The 17,991-nt window shown below is 48.2% G+C and overlaps 1 protein-coding gene across 1 annotated transcript in view; it reads right to left on the reverse strand.

Moving 5' to 3' along the window:
• Nucleotides 1-16,046, reverse strand: part of LOC142847869 (cilia- and flagella-associated protein 337-like) — a 45,867-nt gene extending 29,821 nt beyond the window's left edge. Inside the window, exons 1-3 of the mRNA XM_075969080.1 lie at nt 15,811-16,046; nt 13,188-13,293; nt 4,821-4,972 (exon numbers count right to left, since the gene is read on the reverse strand). Coding sequence (XP_075825195.1) covers nt 4,821-4,972; nt 13,188-13,293; nt 15,811-16,046 — 494 coding nt within the window. The remainder of the gene's footprint in view (nt 1-4,820; nt 4,973-13,187; nt 13,294-15,810) is intronic.
• Nucleotides 16,047-17,991: the final 1,945 nt, after the last annotated feature.

Consider the following 17,991-nt stretch of genomic DNA (forward strand, 5'->3'; position numbering starts at 1 on the left):
AGAGACACCCAGGAGCAGCTTGTCTACGGCTCCATTATACAGTGGCCATCAGGAGAGGCTTGGGGCTCAAAGAATGGATCTAGGGACCTGGGGAAAGTGCCTAACTGCTCAAAGTCCCACTCTCTAACTTGCAATGTAGGAATAGTAACGCTGCTTTAAAGTACAACAGGGTGTGCTGGCTGGTTCTTATGTCAGCTAGACACAGGCTAGAGTCATGAAAGAGCAAGGATATCTCAACTGAGAAAATGCCTCCATAGATCAGGCTGTAGGCAAGCCTCTTGGGCATTTCCTTAGTGATTGATGGGGGAGGGACAGGGCCATTGTGGGGGAGACCATCCCTGGGAAAGTGGTCCTGGGTTCTCTAACAAAGTAGGCTGAGCAAGTACGATATGGGGAGCAAGCCAGTAAGCAGCGCCCTTCCATGGCCTGCCTCTGCATCCGCTCCTCCCTCCAGGGTCCTACCCTGCTTGAGTTCCTGTTGATGATGAACAGTGACGTGGCAGTGTAAGACAAATAAACCCTTTCCTCCCCAAGCTGCTTTGGTCATGGAGTTTTGTCACAGCAATAGTAACCTAACTAGGACACAGGGAATAGGAATAGGAGGAGAGACATAGCATCCTATTAGAACAGCGCACATATGATAAGGCACTCTCAGAACACAAGATTGACACACGGTGAGCTTTAATGACTGCTAAAGAAGAAAACAGAGAGCACGCACTTCCGACCGACTGACTGATTGCTTGATTGATTGAGACTGGTTCTCCTGTAGCTCAGGTTGACCTCAAACTCGAGATCCTTCTGATTCTGTCTCCTGAGCAATAATAGCGCCACAGGTCTGTGCCAACACACGGGGCTATGTGTCTCTTCTTAAGGACAGGGGGAGTGTGACTAGATGACATATGGAATGCTCTGGAGTGCTGAGAATTTAGATTTCCTCCCAAACGCACATAAACAAATTAGCACACAATGAATCCTTGGGCCCAGAAAGCCCCGCTTCTTAATCACGGCAGTGATGAGGCCAATCAGGTCGCAGCTGGACCTCTGCTGTGACTCTGTGGGTACTCAGGTGCGAAGGGCACAGCAGGGCAACCAGAGTCTGGTTCCGTACACTGCCTCTGGGAGGCCAGCACTCAAGAGCAACCCAGGCTCCGTGGCCTGATTTCCTCATCCGCAAAATACAATCTCGTCTGGAAATGCGAGGAATGATTATGAGGGAATGGATATAAATGGCGGCAGGCAGTGGATGTGATACCGAACGTTAATTCCTTGTGTTGTCTCCCTGACACCTCCCTCCTCTGCAGTGACTCTCCAGCATCTAGGGCACGATGCTCAGACTACTCTCTAGGGAGAAGCAGCCTGTCCTGGGGCTTAGGAGGTGTGTGTGTGGCAGGCAGGGAGGGAGGGAAGGGTGTGTCTGACCCAGACCGTAGGAGGCAGGAAGTCCACAGAATAGAACAAAGGAAAAGAAGGGAAAACTCAGGGCCAGGCTGTTGGTCTGACCCCTTTCCCAGTTGCTGTGGGAGATGCTTAGGCAAAGGAGGGTTAGGTAACCCTGGGTTGCACAGCTCCTGAGTGACAGCAGGCATGGGGCGGGCTAGGACAGGGACACAATCGGGCAGCTGCCTGTTAGCACTGGAGATTAAGTCGACCACGAAGCAGACTTCCCATCAGGGCATCTCATTCCAAAAGAAATCAACCAAGCGGGCTGTTTGTTCTACACAATTCTGTCACGCAGAACAATCAGCAATTTGATTGGCACAAGGTTCCCCTGGAAGCAGGCTGTCTTGGCATCCTGAGTGAAACATTCCAGACCGCTCGGGAGCCTGGCTGTCCCAACCATTTTGCTGTGGCTCTATTTGAGTTTTCTGAGCCGTTCTAGCTGGCCTCATGGCTTCACTGAGGTTAGAAAGAGAGTGGATGGCCAAGACCAAGGCCACTTGCGATGCCATGATATGTGCTTGCTTTTCCATGAACTTAGTTTAAATACTATTTTAAATTATGTGTATGTGGGTATCCGTGTGTGAGCTTATGTACATGAGCACAGGTGCCTATAGGGGCCAGAGGGGTCAGGTCCTCTAGAATTAGTGTTACAGACAGTTGAGAACCACCCCGTGTGGGCACTAGAAATTGAACTTGAGTCTTTTGCAAGAGCAACGCATCCTCTTGACCACTGAACCACCTCCAGCCCCTTGAAATGAGCTCTCCGCATTTGAAGTTTGGCCTTTGAGGCACAGCACATGGATTAAGAACCCCAACCTCCATGCCTCTGTTCCATCAAGAGAAAGCAAAGGGAGGGCAAAAGTCTTGATTGGGGCACAAGAATCCAGTCACCACTGTGAGACATTATCTGAAATCCTCAGGCTGTGACAGTCACTGTAAGGATTTTCTGCAACCTGGTCTCGGGCAGTGAATTCTGGCTTTGGAGTCTCAGAACTGCTGAACGCTGAAAAAAGCAGGACAAAATGAAAACATGGCGGGGAGGAGGAGGGTGTGGTGTGGAGCCAGGAGGAATAACGGGATTAAGAGTGGGCCATGTGGGGCTGGAGAGATGGCTCAGAGGTGAAAAGCACTGGCTGTTCTTCCAGATGACCTAGGTTTGATTCCCAGTGTCCACATAAACCTAACGAACGAAGCGTGAGCCACACTTACACTAGGCCGACTGTGATGAAAGCCAAGCATGGATTACAGAGAACCTCACAGTACAGAAAGCATATGTCAAGCACCCCACCACTCACATAGGCAAGTCAGGGAGAGCTCCTTCTCCACAGAAGGATGTGGCTTATTCCATAGCCTCTGGGGCTCGTAGGGCATGGAGGATGCTTCCTTGCAGGCTGTGGGAATGGGTATCAGGAAATGCATTTCCTTTTGTCCCTTTTAGATTAATTAATGAATTAATTAAATGTGTCTGAGTGTTCTGGCTGCATGTATGTATATGTACCACATGGGTGCCTCGTGTTTGCAGAAGAGGATCCCCTGGAACTGGAGTTATGGGTAGTCATGAGCCATGGAGGCACGATGCGGATGCTGGAAACTTATCCTGAGTCCTCTGCATGAGTAGCAAGTGCTCTTAACTGTTGAACCACCTCTCTAGCCCCTTGTGCTTTTTTGTTTGTTTGATTGATTTTTTTCATGCAAAATATTCTGATGTGATTCTCCCCTTCCCCAGCTCCTCCCAGCTCCTCCTAGCTCTTCCCCACCTCCCCATCCACCCAAATCCACATCCTTTCCTACCCTCTCATTAGAAAACAAACAGGCATCTAAGAAAATAAGTAAACAAACTTGAATGGGACAAAGCAAGTAAACAAACAAACAGAAAAACAAACAGCCAAAAGAAAAGAACAAGAAGCAATATATAGATGTGGAGACAGACAAATCGGCACACATAGAAATCCCCTAGAGACACAATACACTCCATGAGAAGGAACCCATCCCTCACACTGCTAGATGGCCAAGAAACTAGGGACCTAGGGGAAAGCAGATACCATGGCTCTGCTAAAGGAACATAGCAACAGAACGATTCCTAATGGCATTCTGCAATGCTTGTAGATCAGAAGCTTCCTCCTGCAGCAGATGGGAATAAATACGGGGACCACAGCTGGCCAGTGTGCAGAGAGCGAGAGGCCCTGAAACACTCCTAAATGAGATGTCTCCATCAAATCCCTCCTCTCACAGCTCAAGGAGTCCTGTGGAAGAGGAACTGGAGGGAACGGAGAACCGGCAGGAAATACGGCCTTCAAAGCGCACCAGGACTGACGCCTGTAGGACTCACAGAGACTGCGGCAGCCTGCACAGGACCTGACGGGATCCCAGCGCCGAGCCCACATCCCTAACCCAGGAGCTATCTCTGATTGATAACCAAATGAAAACTTAGTTTTCTCTAAAGAAGTTTCACTTGGTATATAAACCACTGTTCAGACCAGGTCCCGTCCACGTCCAGCAGAAGATGGCCAACCCAAAACAAACTCAGTGGCATCTCTGTCCCACAATGCTTTGTCTGTGCATTTTTCTGTCTTTTTTTCTTATCCTGCAGGTCTTTTGTTTTTATTTTATAGTTTCCATTTTTTTTTCTTTTTGTTTCTAGGGAATTTGTGTGAGCCAATCTGTGTGTCTCTATGTGTTTTTTCCTTGTTTTATTTTTTAATGTAGGGTTTCATCTCTCCTTTGCGTCGTCTCATCAGGGGGTGGGAGCGGGGAGAAGCCAGAAGGCTGCCCTCCCCCAGAGGCAAGTAGCCACTAGACTCTTTGTCAAGGAGGCAATGACTCTATAGCTGGGGGTTAGGGTGGAGTTTTGGGGTGTCAAGGAAACAAGAATACACATGGAATCCAGGAGACTCTACTCTCAAGGCAGTACTGGCCCAGGCACCGGGGAAGGGACTCCTCAGAGGTCCCCATTCCAGCCCTGACTTGTCAGTTGGGTGTGTGCTCCCTGTATGGCTGGCTTGTTTTATGAATAGGGGGTCTAAGACATGGGGCTGGGCAGAAGCAACAGAACTGTGGGAATACCAGACCCCCGGGTCTCTGTCTGCTCAGCTTCTGGCTTTTGCCCTCATCTAATGAATCTTTATGTCCTGTACACTTAAGGCTGGTGAGTAAGACAAGCCCAGGGCGAAGTCGCTTCTGGATAGTCCAGGTTACTCCAGTGTGGGCGTTCAAAGAGCCTCACCAAACATAAGCTAAAGGCCAGAGGCCCAGGGCTGCAGGTTCTGAGCCTGAGACCTGAATGGTAGAGCATTGAGTAGAACATTGACCATGCCACTGGAATTTTCTAGCACCCTCTAGAACATTCTGCAAACAAAGCCCAGAGGACAGAGAGCTCATACCCCACTTTCAGATGAAGAAAAGCCAGGGCATCTGTGGCCACGCACAGGGTTCTAGGTCCAGGGAGGTAAAGGCAGGCCGAGAGTTCTCCCTTGATGCCACTGGCTTTGGAAGAGGCCGTAAAGCAGCAGCCATGGGTCTCCAGATCCCAGATCTGTGGAGGAGATGGGGGAGAGAAAGAGGTTTTCTTCTTTTCCTATCTAGGATTCCCCTGCATAGCCCAGGCTGGCCTCGGACTCTAAATCCTGCGTGTGTCACACGCTCAGCTAGTGCTACGCTTTGCACATCTGCTGTGCTTCCGCAGCTGTTGCCTGCGGTGGGGTCTGGCTTGACTTGGCCAAGCTGAACCTCTACCCCATGTCCATCCCTGCCAAAAGTCGAAACGCTGGCAGGAGTCCGGTGTGGAGAAGACAGTGAGGCCTACAGCCCTGTTCCCCCTCAATCACAGGAGTGTGAAAGGCGATCAGAGAGAAGGGACCATTGTGACCATGAGTTTCAAGGCTCTATTCTTCCCATAAGGACATGACCAGTCACCCCCTTTTCCATGGACCTAGCTTTCAGGAGGCTCTGATGCCATGGGTCTCATTTGTCGTACCGTAGTAATCAAACCTGTTCCCAGTTCTCTTTCTTTTTCTTTCTTTCTTTCTTTCTTTCTTTCTTTCTTTCTTTCTTTCTTTCTTTCTTTCAAAATGTGCATTGGTGTTTTGCCTATATGAGGGTGTCAGGTTCCCTGGAACTGGAGTTACAGGCAGTTGTGAGCTGCCATGTGGGTGCTGGGAATTGAAGAATTGAACCCAGGTCCTCTGGAAGAGCAGCCAGTGCTTCTAACCACTGAGCCATCTCTGCAGTCCTCTGTGCCCAGTTCTGAATACAAGAATACACCACCAACCCAGTCATTGGGCACATATTTGGAGGATACACGGAACAGACTCCTGTGTGGCTGTTGTTTGAGGACACGACAGCCCAGAGTTCATTTACCTGTGCTGGAAACCAAGTGGTCCCCCCAGTGCCTGGGTAGCCTCACACAATTTCCTAACTCTTCCACTCAGTGTTGTTTGTAAAACAGAGAGACAAAATGCTGCCTGTTTTATAGTGTTGCTTAGAGAAATTAAGAAACTTGACTAAAAAACAGAGTGTTTAGAGAATTGAGTAAAATATTGTATTGGTATAACATGGTGAGAATAATACTGCTGCCAACCACTGTTATGCTTGTAAATTATGCCATGGCGCTGGCATTCTGTTAGCAGACTGTGAGATGGTGAGGGTTGCATGGCTGGGCCAAACACAAAACTGGGGAGACCACGACCATCAGAGAGGCAATGGTCACCCTGTGAGCTGACAGGCACCCACAGTGTGTCAACCGCTTTGAGTCCTGGTTTCCTTCACTTGTTGTTATGGGTAAATGGCTAACCTCCCTGCAAATGGCAAATAACCCCAGTTACTCAGGATGGGGCTCCAATTGGAAATGGATTGTTGAGCTACAAGTAGTAGATGAGGTTGAGGCCATCGGGGAGAAGGCTGGACTCCAATCCAATGGGTGACCTTGCTAGAGCAGGAGAGTTAGAGAGAGACACACAATGGGAAGACAGCAAATGAAGATGATGGGAGAGATTGGGGCAGTACATCCACAACCAACGAATACCAGGACTGCCAGTAGACTGCCAGGAGGTAGTCAGGGGCCTGGGTCCAACCACTTTCACAGGCCTCCAAAGGACCTAACCCGCCCAACACATTGATCTTGGGCTCTTAGCCTCCAAACTAAAAGCTGTTGTAATCTGCTGGCTTGGTCTGTTACCTGGGTACCCTGTCCCTTTAAGAAACAAGCTTCACCCACTCCCAACATCCCCTGCCCTTCCACCAAGCAAGCAAGCAAGGAAGGAAGGAAGCAAGCAAGCAAGATCTCCCATCTACTCTCCAACCCTCCCTCTCTGTCTGTCTGTCTGCCTGCCTGCCCTTCTTCTGGAGAGGCAGCTTCTGCCTTTCTCTCTTCTCTCCCCATTTCCCACTTATCTCCCTCCCTTAATGCTCCATAACCCACTAAATAAACTCTATACCCGCAACTCTCTCTGCATGGCGTATCTGTCTGTCTCCGACCTGACGCAGTCTCCCACCCACCGGGGACCCACTGAGGCCTTGGGTCGCCCGCCTCCGCCCCTGTGCAGTCTCCCACCTGCCAGGGGACCGCACACCCCCTTTTAGAAATGATAGCATAAACTGGTACATTTCTGTTATTTAACCCACTCTGCCTCTGGTGCTTTGCTATGGTTACCGTGTGAGTCAGCATTTCCATCCCTATTATGAACACCTTCAAAACTAACCTTAGATAGAGGAAAGGTGCAATACGGATTCTAATTGATCTTAATAATAAAAACTCAGAGTCAGATATAGGGGTTAATGCTGAAAGATCAGAGGAGCAGAGCAGCAAACCTCTGGAGAGTTCTTACCTCTACCGATGCTCAGACAAAAGGGGCAATCCTGTCTCTACAAATCCTCAGACTGCTGCTGTCTCTATGAAGCCTCAAGACTGCATCTCAGACGGAATCCTCAGACTGAGCTCCTGCCTCCTCTCATGCTATAGTCCTCTCTCCTCCCAGCCATATTCCTCCTGTCTCCACCTCCCTAGTGCTGGGATTAAAGGCGTGTAACCCCAAGTGCTGGGATCACCTTTGTGCAGGCTTTATTTCTCGGTTAGACAGATTCAATTTCATGTAGCCCAGGGTGGTCTTGAACTCACAGAGATGCCATCTGCCTCTGTCTTCCGAGTGTTGGGATTAAAGCTGTGTGCCACCACTTCCTGGCCTCTTGGCTAACTAGTGGCTTAGCTCCGCACTCTGATCTTCAGGCAAGCTTTATTTGTTAGATCGTAAACAAAATATCACTACAGAAAGGTCTCTTTTGACTCATACGTCCAGAGAATCCAATCCATAGTAATGGTGGCCTTGCTGCTTTTAGGCCTGCAGCAAAGCAGTGCCTCATTGGCAGGGGCACGGGGGAGGGGGAAGGGCACAGAGATCTGCTCACCCTACGGCCAGGTAGCAAAAGAACAAGGAGGGGGACAAGGTCTCAGTGTCCCCTTCCAGACCAGGCTCCCAACAGCCTGAAGAGCTCCCACTAGGCCCCACTTCTTAGAGTTTCCACCACCTCCCAATAGTTCTGTGCAGGTAACTAGGCCTCTACATAAACATGTACGTATGTCTATGTATGTGCATGCTCCTGGGTTAGGGGCACCCCATGGAGCTGAAGTTACAAGCCGTTGTAAGCTGCCTGATGTGAAGGCTGTGAAGGCTGCATGAACAACACATGTTCCTAACCACTGAGCCATCTCTCCTGCCTCAAACCAATGCTTTGTAAGCCAGCTTTGGGAGGCAGATGTTATCCATTGGCTCCAAGCGAAGTTCTGAATTTACAGGCTAAGAAGTAGCCAAGACGGGGAAAATCTAACAAGAGTGAGCTCAGGAGCCTGGGCAGGGCAGAGCTTTGTCTTCCTGGCTCAGTTGCCAAACGCTAGCCCTTTGAAGTCTTTGTCTTGTAAGCTGCACTCTAATCCTTTGCATTTGCACTCTGCTTAAATTCCATTCGCTCTCTGAGCTCCTAGCAAACTGGTTGAAACTGGTTGTGCCTGGATCCGTGTGGGTCTGTGACGCCTGTGAAGTCAGCGTGGGCCCCAGCATTGACATCCCGTGAAAGGGCGATCCCAGGAGTCGCTTGCGGAAAGGGCAGCCCCTCCCCTCTCTCATCTTGCTGGCTGGAAAGATGACCCACACAGTTGTTAGGAGCTCCCCTGTTGCCCAAAGACTTAGCTCAATGATCTCTTCTCACTTTCTGGCCTGAGGTGCTATGATTTGAACACGCTTCCCAAAGTCTCTACTGCAAGCTCAGCCCCTAAGTTTATATGTTAACAGTATCTAAAGGTAGGCAACTGGGATTCGGTGAGATCACGAGGACAGGGCTCCCATGATGGAGTTAGTGGCTCCGTGAGAAAAGAAAGGCAGAACTAGGGGGTATAGCTTGGTGGTACCTGCCTAGAGTGTGCAGGGCCATGGGCTCCCTGCTGGGCACCTAAACTGTATTGAAAAGTAAAGAGGGAGACCCAAGCTAGCACGTTTGCCCTGCCTGACCATGTGCTGCCTCTTACGATACTGACACAGCAAGAAGACCCCAATTAGAGGCCAGCGTCTTGCTCTTGGGTTTCCTAGCCTTAGAACCATGAACTAAACTAACCTGGGCTTTTTGGTAAATTGGTTTGTCTCGGGTATTTTGTTATAGCACTAGGAAATGGTTCCCAAGGGGGACAAAGGGAATTCTGGAATCTGGGAAAAGTCATTTCAGGTAGGATGAAAAGTCATGAAGGAAAGGTGCGGAGACACTTATTCCGTAGACATATAGACTGAGTCATCGAATTGGCATCGAATTCCCCAACTAAAAATAGTCACTGTGAGCACAGGTGACATTTGAAGGAGAACAGCTCTCTGCGGTAAGCAGGACCTCAGCATCTCCTGCTGCTCACCAGGTCACCCAGTGACGAGTTCTGCGGCCAACAAGTCCTCCATGGCGCACACCCTACTGACTTCCACCCGTGTCTCCTCGGCTGACATCAGTCTCACAGAGTAAACCACGGTGCACTGAGCCCAGTCTATGCGTGGCTTTTCAGAAGGACAATTACTCTACATGGTGGTCTTTCTCCCATCTTGGGAAGGAGTAAACAACTCCAGAACTAAGTCATTTCAGGAGGACTGAGTGCTTCGCTCCAAGTACCTGGCTTGTGATTTCTGAGTTTAAACGCCGGGCTGTCTCTGAAGCTTTCTGTCACCCGCCCTCTCCCAAATCTGCACATCTTCATCCATTTGCAGAATTGTTGCTGGCAGGAGGGTGGCCAACTCAGACATGCGCCACTGCCCACTCGCCCATCACGGCCGTGAACTTGGCACAGACAGTGAGAAGAGTGGTTGGAGTTGCAGGCGGCAGGTCCCTCTGTATGTACCTGCCTCTTGACATTGGATGAAGAGGCGGGGCCTCTGACTGGAGAGATGCCAGCCCTCAAATGGGAGCGGTTGCTTATAGAATCGCTGGTGCTGGGTTAAAACGGACAGAAAGAAACCTATTATCTTAGCCTGGAGAAAACCTGGGATGTGCTTAAGAGAGCTTTCCGTGTTATGCTAGCTAGGATGCCACGCTACCTTCCTTAGAAAAATTAACTTTCCCTGAATTCTAATTCCAGTTGATGAACGACAGCCCTGTTTGTGGCTCGTGACGTCACATGTATAGAGACTTCCAAGTGAAAAAGGCAATCTGAATCTGTCACTTTATTCCCCGTTAGAGAATGCCAGAAGCCAGCAGCCTCCTGAAATGTTTGTATGTCCCCATGATTTGGAGGAGTAAAATATTTGGGCTGAAAAATAATTCAAAGAATGAAGACTATGCGCTCAGGCATACTGGGAATCGAGCTATTTGGCGCCTCGTTGATTAGCTGTTATTCAATAGGAATAGTGCAGCCTGAAATAACTCACGCACCATATTTCCAAGATGGGATTTCAATGTATTTTAAACACACATTGGGAAGCTATTCAATATGCCTGACTCATCACCGGCGAGATGCTAATCTTGTAATCACAAGTTGAGATTGGAAGAAAACGGAGAGGCGATGGGGAAAGAAAATAGGACGGAAGACATGTCCCCACATACAAAATTATGATTCTCCAAGAGCCGCAAAGTCCACGGGGAGAGAGAAAAGCTCATTAAAAACTCGGAGTCCTCCACACGGGGACTTTGGATAAAGCCTTCAGGTGAATTTGATTTCCAAAATAAATCAAACAGTGGCGTTCATAAATCTCCTCATTTTAATCAAGTTTGCTCAGAGAACTGAACTGCTTGCCATCGGGCCCCAGCGATAGCACTGGGTGTAATCTCCACACCTCATTGTGTAAAGACCCACTTCCTGTCTCTCTGCAGGATGGACCCTGCTCACTGTGTGGGGACTGTCTCGGACCACATCACTGGCCTGGCACATATCTTCGGCAGACTTTTGCTCTCTCTGCTCACTCTTCTTCTTCCTCTTGTTGTCCTCTTGTTCAGTCCAGAGCTGAAGAGTCTATCTAACCGCTAACAACGCCCCATTTTATGTCACCCGTCCTGGCCACACCCCTAAGCTCGGGCTGACCCTGTCCAACACAACCAAAGCAGTGCTCCTGGTCTTAAGGCCCCCTGTTTGCCACATTCCCTGTCTCTGAGTTTGGCTTAGATTCCAAATCTTGGTGTCACGCTTGAGTCCTCTCTGGCCTCACTCCCTTAAAAACTTCTTTATTGAAACGTGACTCGCATATCACAAAATTCACACTTTGAACGTTCAATTCAGGGGATTTCAGCACGGTCACCAAGTTTCAGAGCAATGACCAGGGCACAGCCAGGGCATCCCATCAGCCCCTTCAGGACCACCATGTCCACTGTCAGCCATTCTGTATTCTGTCCACACTTCGGTTCCTGGTTTCTTCTGGACGTTTCATACAAAGGGAAGAAACAAGACAATATGTGGCTTTGATGACTTTTACCTAACATCACGCCTCTCAGGTTCACCCAGGTCAGAACGTGGACAGGGATTTGTTCTTTTGCTCTCACACGCACTGCTTTTATTTTATTTTATTTTATTTTTTTACCATTTATTAGTTGCTGGACACTTGAGTTGCATCTACCTTTTAACTATGACAAATAAAGCTATTATATGCACTGATAAGGACATTCTTGAGGAATGCATGTCTTTAATTCTCTTGGGGTGGGAGCTCTGAGTCATATGTTAACTATTTACCACTCAAGAACTGATAAGATGATTTTTTTTAAAAAAATGGCATTTTTTTGATACCAATAGATAGAGGTTTCAATTTCTTCTCATTCTGTCAGTATAGCATATCGTCCTCTGCTATTTTTTTTTAATTTTACCTATTCTCATGAAGTGATATCTTATTGGGATTTTGGTTTTTATTTCCCTATAACTATGGTGCTGAGCACCGTATGCCATGATTGGCCACTTTTGAGGAAGTGTCTTCTCAAATCTTCTTTCAATTGGCTATCAGTATTTTTGTTACTAGGCACTGAAAGTTCTTTATATTCTTGATGCAAATTCCTTATCAGCATATGGTTTGCAATATCTCCTCCATTGTGTAAGTTAATCTATTTCTCATATTAATGATGCCCTATGAAGTACAGATGTTTCTAATTTTGACAAAACCTAATCTAATTTCTTTTGTTTCTTGAACTTCTGGTGTCATTTCTTAGAAACTAATGCCTAACTCAAGGTCATGCAGCTATTTCTCTCTCTCTCTCTCTCTCTCTCTCTCTCTCTCTCTCTCTCTCTCTCTTTCTCTCTCCCTCCCTCCCTCCCTCCCCCCACTCTCCCTCTTCCTCTCTCTCCCCCCTCCCTTTCTCTCTCTCTCTGGACAGGATCCCCCACCTCCTATAATTTAGTCCAAATTCCTACCCTGTGGCCCCCAACAGCCCAGTAGGCAGATGGGTGTGAAGCCCGGTCTTATCCTCTGAAGAAACAAGAGTAATGATGGAGGAAAGGAGCCAGTCAGACTATTTTTGCATTAAAATCAAAACAAAACAACAACAACAAAAAACCACCCAGCACACTGCAGAGGTCAGGGGATGACCAAGTCTTAGGCGTAGACAGGATGTTCAGTATATGAAGGCAAACAAAGCCAAACCATGATGTCACTGCCTCCATCTAGGTCAGAAATGTTTAAGTTCTGAGGCTCCTGGGTAGCATTTCAGGAAGGCACATGTCCAGCGTGTATTGCAAAATAAGAGCTAGCCACTGATGGCCAGGGCCGAATTCCCAGTTCTATTTATCTAGCTTCCAGACACAAGGGGAAATGATTGGGACAAGGAGCTCTCTGGGTTGTGTACGGGCCCACATGCTGGAAGGGCTACATATGGCCCCAAGCACCGACATGGAGAGTTTACGACAATCAACTGCTGTGCACGTGTGCACAGACTCAGACACAGACACACATCCACAAATACCCAAACACACACATGTACATGCATATATACACAGAAACATACACATGCACAGGGACACACACAGACACTTATGTCAGCACACAGAGACACACACACATATATGCACACCGCTCCTGAAGCAAATGCATACATCGAAACCCTGCATGAACCTTTGCCAAGGCAGAGCTCCTCACACTGCCAAAGATGAAGATGAGCAAATTGCTTGGGAGGTTAAGGCAGGGAGAGTTCCAGGTCATTCTGGACTACAGTGGGAGACCATATTTCAAAAATAAGCAAGCAAGCAAACAAACAAATAAATAAATAAATAAAACCTGCCTGAAGGATGCATGCATTAAAGCGGGGGAGGGACAGACCTTGACAGTGTTGTCAGCAGACATGGAAAACACTTTGCTTTCTTCCAAAGATACGTGTACATACACCACAGGAGCCGTGTGGCCTCTCAGCACACCTGTTGGCTTTCTAGAAAGAAAAGAACAAATGAACACAAAGCCATTCTGTCTGCTGTTTCTGTTCCTCTTTGTAAAATGCAACTCGACTTGGCCTGGATCTGGCAGTTCTATTCAGCCTGGAGGAGGCTTCTGTTTCCCTCTGATATTACACAAGTATATATTTCGTGTAATAAAAGGACTGAAGCAAAATAATAAGCGGTTTTAGCAACAGACCTCGGGGTGAGCGGAAGCCTGGGGCTCTGCTTCTCCAGCTGTTAACAACAGCTGCATAAAAGGAACAGGCAAGGAAGGGTGTGAGGTGGGGCTGCCATGGATGCAGGGACACACAGGCACTTTCTACAGGCCCGCCCGAGGGAACAGCGTTCAAATCTGGGCTCTGCAATAGAAAGCTATTTTAAAGCGACCTTGTGGGACATTGTGGCTGGGTCCTCCGGGAGGGTCAAGAGATGGAGAGAAAAGAAGCCTGGCTGAGGCTAAGGCAGAGAGCACATACCTGCTTCTAACCGTAACAGAAGCAAGCAGAAACCTGCCTTTCATTTTTATTATGTCTCTTGCATTGCTCTCGCCTTGTTATTGTTTTTTATCTTTGTTATTACCCCAGAGGGTGAGCATCTTGTCACCATTATACATGGGAAAATTGAGTCTGTTGCAGGTGGTTAAGAGAAGCTCCTGGCTGGGGAGTCACAGAGGCACAGCCAGATTCAATACGCTTACCCACTGTGCCTTACAGTCCTGGTTATTACCTGTGCCATGGATGGGAACCGGGTCACCTTGTGGGTCTCCACAGATGCCAAAGAGAGTGACCCAGACAGCAACCTGGGCATAGCCGATGTGATCTGTGCTTACCCGAACTCAAAGGTCAAGTAGGTACCCTACTTCCCACCCCCTGTTCGCAGCATGTCTCTGGGAAATGACAGGCCTGCCTGTGGGACTCTGACTCTGTCCTTCCTTCTCCGGGCTCCGGGAGCTTCATTGATCAGTGGACTCTATGCAAGGGCCAGCAAGGACAGATGCTGGATGGATTACAGAGTTACACTACACAGTAGATCTCAATATATAATCAAGAAGGTAGAACTGGAGAGATGGCTCAGTGGATACAGCACTTGCTGTGCAAGCAGCGGGCGTGACTAATGGAGTTCAGATCCACAGAACCCACAGAAATGTTGGATGGAAGTGGCAGCCTGCTTGTTCCAGCGCTAAGAAGGCAGAGACAGAGGATTTGACCGAGAGACTGTGCTGGGATGAAGAAGGTAGAGGGTGGCTGAAGAGAAGACCCATGTCTTGGCTTTCTGATGCTGTGATAAGCATTGGCAACCAAAGCCAACTTGGGGAGGAAAGGGTTTATTTGGGCTTACAGCCCCCAGGTCACGCACTCCATCACGGATGGAGGCATTTTCTTGATCGAGGTTCTTTTTCCTCAGGTGACTCTAGTTTATGTCGAGGTGACAAAATTCTAAATCTGCACAAGTCTCAGTGTCAGCCTCAGGTGACCACACACACGTGCACGAGCACTTGCAAGAGACACGCCAACAAGCATACGCAGGAGCGCACACCACACACAAATGAAAATAATAAAGTAAATGAAAAACTGGAGTGTTTCTGGGGGCCTGCTCAGAAGGGCCTACTATGTGCAGGGCAGGCCTGGTCCAGAGCATATGACAGTGTCTCACTGAGGGGTAGATAGCCATGGACAGTCAGTGGACCCAGCTCCTTACAGACCAGCTGTGGCTTTCTGTCATGTCAATTACATCTGTTCTCTTACGTTAACTCTGTATGGTTACAGAGGCATGATAGAGTTATTCAATCTCAAGGGACTAAAGCCCGCGCTCTCAGGAGGACACTGGGCCACTGCTGTGAGGCCACACGAAGCTTGCACTCATGGCATGTAAAAACTCCAGTTACTCTGTAGCTGATCATGGTCCCTTAAAGGCAAGATGCTGTCAGACGGGGGGAGTCACACTGAGATCCGGGTAAATGACATCCCGTAGTCTCTGTGTCATTGGAAAGTATTTATATTTGTTTTGTTTTGTTTTGTTTGAGATGCAGTCTCTCTATGTAGCCCAGGCTGGCCTTTACCTTGAAGTCATGATTCACTTTCCGAAGTGCTGGCATTATATGAATGGCCACTGTGTCCTGCTGGGATTTATATTTCACAACAGTTACAATGAAAAAGTTTTAAATATTTTTTTGTATATAGATGTTTTACTTGCACGTGTATCTGTACACCATGTATGTGAAGACCAGAATAGGAAGCTGGATCCCACAGGACTTTTTTTAGATAATTTTGAGCAATCATGTGTGTACTAGGAACAGAACCCGGGTCCTCCGGACAAGTAGCCACTGCTCTTAACCACTGAGCCTCTGTGGTGAACTTTTAGAGGCTTAGAAGCAGAAACGTCCCGGGCTCTGTGTGGAGAGACTAATTTTGGACAGGGACTTTTCAGAGATCCTCACATGGAACCCCCAGTCACATTCCCATTTACTTGGCAACACCAGGGGCACTCTTGATAGGAGAAAGACAACTTACCCAGGCAGATAAGGATTCCAGACCCTGACGAGTCGATCCATCCCTCCTGTCACCAGCAGGTTTTTTTCCCTACAGAAGGAGAACGCCTTCACTCCCTTATGGATGCTGAACACAGTGTGATCGCATTCTGCCCGCCTTCGGGGCACAGCAAGCGATGCTGAGCTTTTCCCCTTCTTGACAGTCTTTCCAACATTCCTTATTTCTTCTAGCTTTTTCTTCACGTTTGTCGCTCCCATAGCGAACCCTAAAAATATTCACAGGAAAACAAGGCACAGTCTCTTAATGCAATCGCTCAATTCCCTGACGGCCTGCTGTTTTTGTTAAGGCCCCAGACTTGTTCTCCGTAACGACACTGGTATTTTCTTTCATCCCCAGGGTTAAATTCCAGACAGCCTGAAAATAAAGGTGACGTTGAGTAACAAAAGGCTCTTCTCACTTTTCTAAAAGGGACATGAAACACAGCTGGGATGGCAGAGGTAGCATGAAGGCCATTTGCCTTCTAAGCTTTCATCGCCTGTGGCACGGCCTCGCCAGCGATGCTTTTATTTGAGTCTTTCAGAAACTCAGCGACGCAAGCACACCCATCCCCACCTCATCTTATTGAGAAAGCAGAGAACACCTGCCATTCAGAAAACATGAGCGATGGCTCAGCACCTAAGAGTCAGAGGACCAGAGTATGATTCCCAGCAACCACGTTGCCTTGGAGACCCCAAGATGTTGGGAGATGCCAGAGCCGTGGGATACCTACCAACACGTGCTGCTAACAGGGAGTGGAACCAGCCTGAGCGAAAAGAAGCGTGTTGCAGTCAAACAAAGCTGAAAGGAGTTGGAGAGCTGAAGAACGTTTTGACATCAGACATGGAGACGCAGAGTTTGGGGTTTATCCTGCTGGCTTTGGGGTCTTCCTTTGGTCCAGAATTTCCTCTTTATGCTCTGCTCCCTACGTTTTGGAATGGTAATGTATATCCCGTGCCATTATATGTTGGAAGCATATGGTCTGTTTTTTGATTTTGATTTTTACAGGTGATCACAGTTAAGAGATTACATGAATCTCAGAAGAGACTTTGAACTTTAGACTTTTAAATAAGTTTGAGACTCTCATAGACTATGGGGACTTTTGAGGTTGAACTGAATGCGTTTTTGCATTATAATATGGCTACGTGCCTTTGGGGACCAAGGAGTGGAATATGGAAGTTTGGAAAAAAAAATGGCTCCTAAAAGGAGTGGCACTCTTAGGAGTTGTGGCCTTGTTGGAGGAAGTGTGTCACTGTGAGGTTGGGCTTTGAGCTATCTTTTGCTCAAGTTTCGCTCAGTGTGACAGTCTACTCTCCCTATGCACATGGAGCAGAGCCTTCTCCCGCCGTGTCTGTCTGCACACTGCCATGTCCCACTGTGACGATAAGGGACTGACCCTCTGAAACTTTAAACTGCCACCTCAATTAAATGTCTCCCTTTGTAAGAGTTGCTGTGGTCGTGGTGTCTTTCCACAGCGATAGAAACCCTAAGACAGTGGCTCACGATCATCTGGAGCTCCAGTTCCAGGACTCTGATGCCCTCTCCGACCTCCACAAGACATGAAAGAAACATGGTGCACATACAATAGGTAGACAAAACACCCACAAACATAAAAACTAATTTAAAAAATTACAACGAAAATGGCAGAAGGAAGCACTGAGCTCAGGACGGTCTGAAGCTACACTGTAGTGCGCTGAGTGTCCATTGGCTCCATCAGGAAACCAGGCAATTGTTTCCTACACTGACTTGGACAGATACGTTCATCTGGATGATTGGTTGATATAAGAATCTCCTCAACAAAAGGTTCCAATTGGTGGCATCAATGTCCTCCTGTGGGTTTCCAGCCCGGCTCTGACCTGAGGATGAAGAAAGAGGGTCCTCAATACACTTAGCAGGGTCCCTGCTTTCTGCAACCTGGATTCTCCTTCATCTCCGCTGTGTTCCACATGACTCAGAAGAACTTTGGAGAAAGAAGGCTGGAGAATAACATTCAGCCCCCCACTCCTTGCTGGTGACTCCGTTGGGCTAGGGTTAGGCTGTCAACACTTTCCCAAGAATCAGGAGGAAGGAGGTGCCATTCTCAACGCTCCATCGGTCTAACGCAGGCTCTGTCTTCAAGGGCATGGACCGCTCCTCTCAGCAGACCGTGCTCAGGTTCGACTCTGC

This window comes from Microtus pennsylvanicus, chromosome 1 (assembly GCF_037038515.1).
Source record: "Microtus pennsylvanicus isolate mMicPen1 chromosome 1, mMicPen1.hap1, whole genome shotgun sequence".
Classification (NCBI taxonomy): Eukaryota; Metazoa; Chordata; class Mammalia; order Rodentia; family Cricetidae; genus Microtus; species Microtus pennsylvanicus.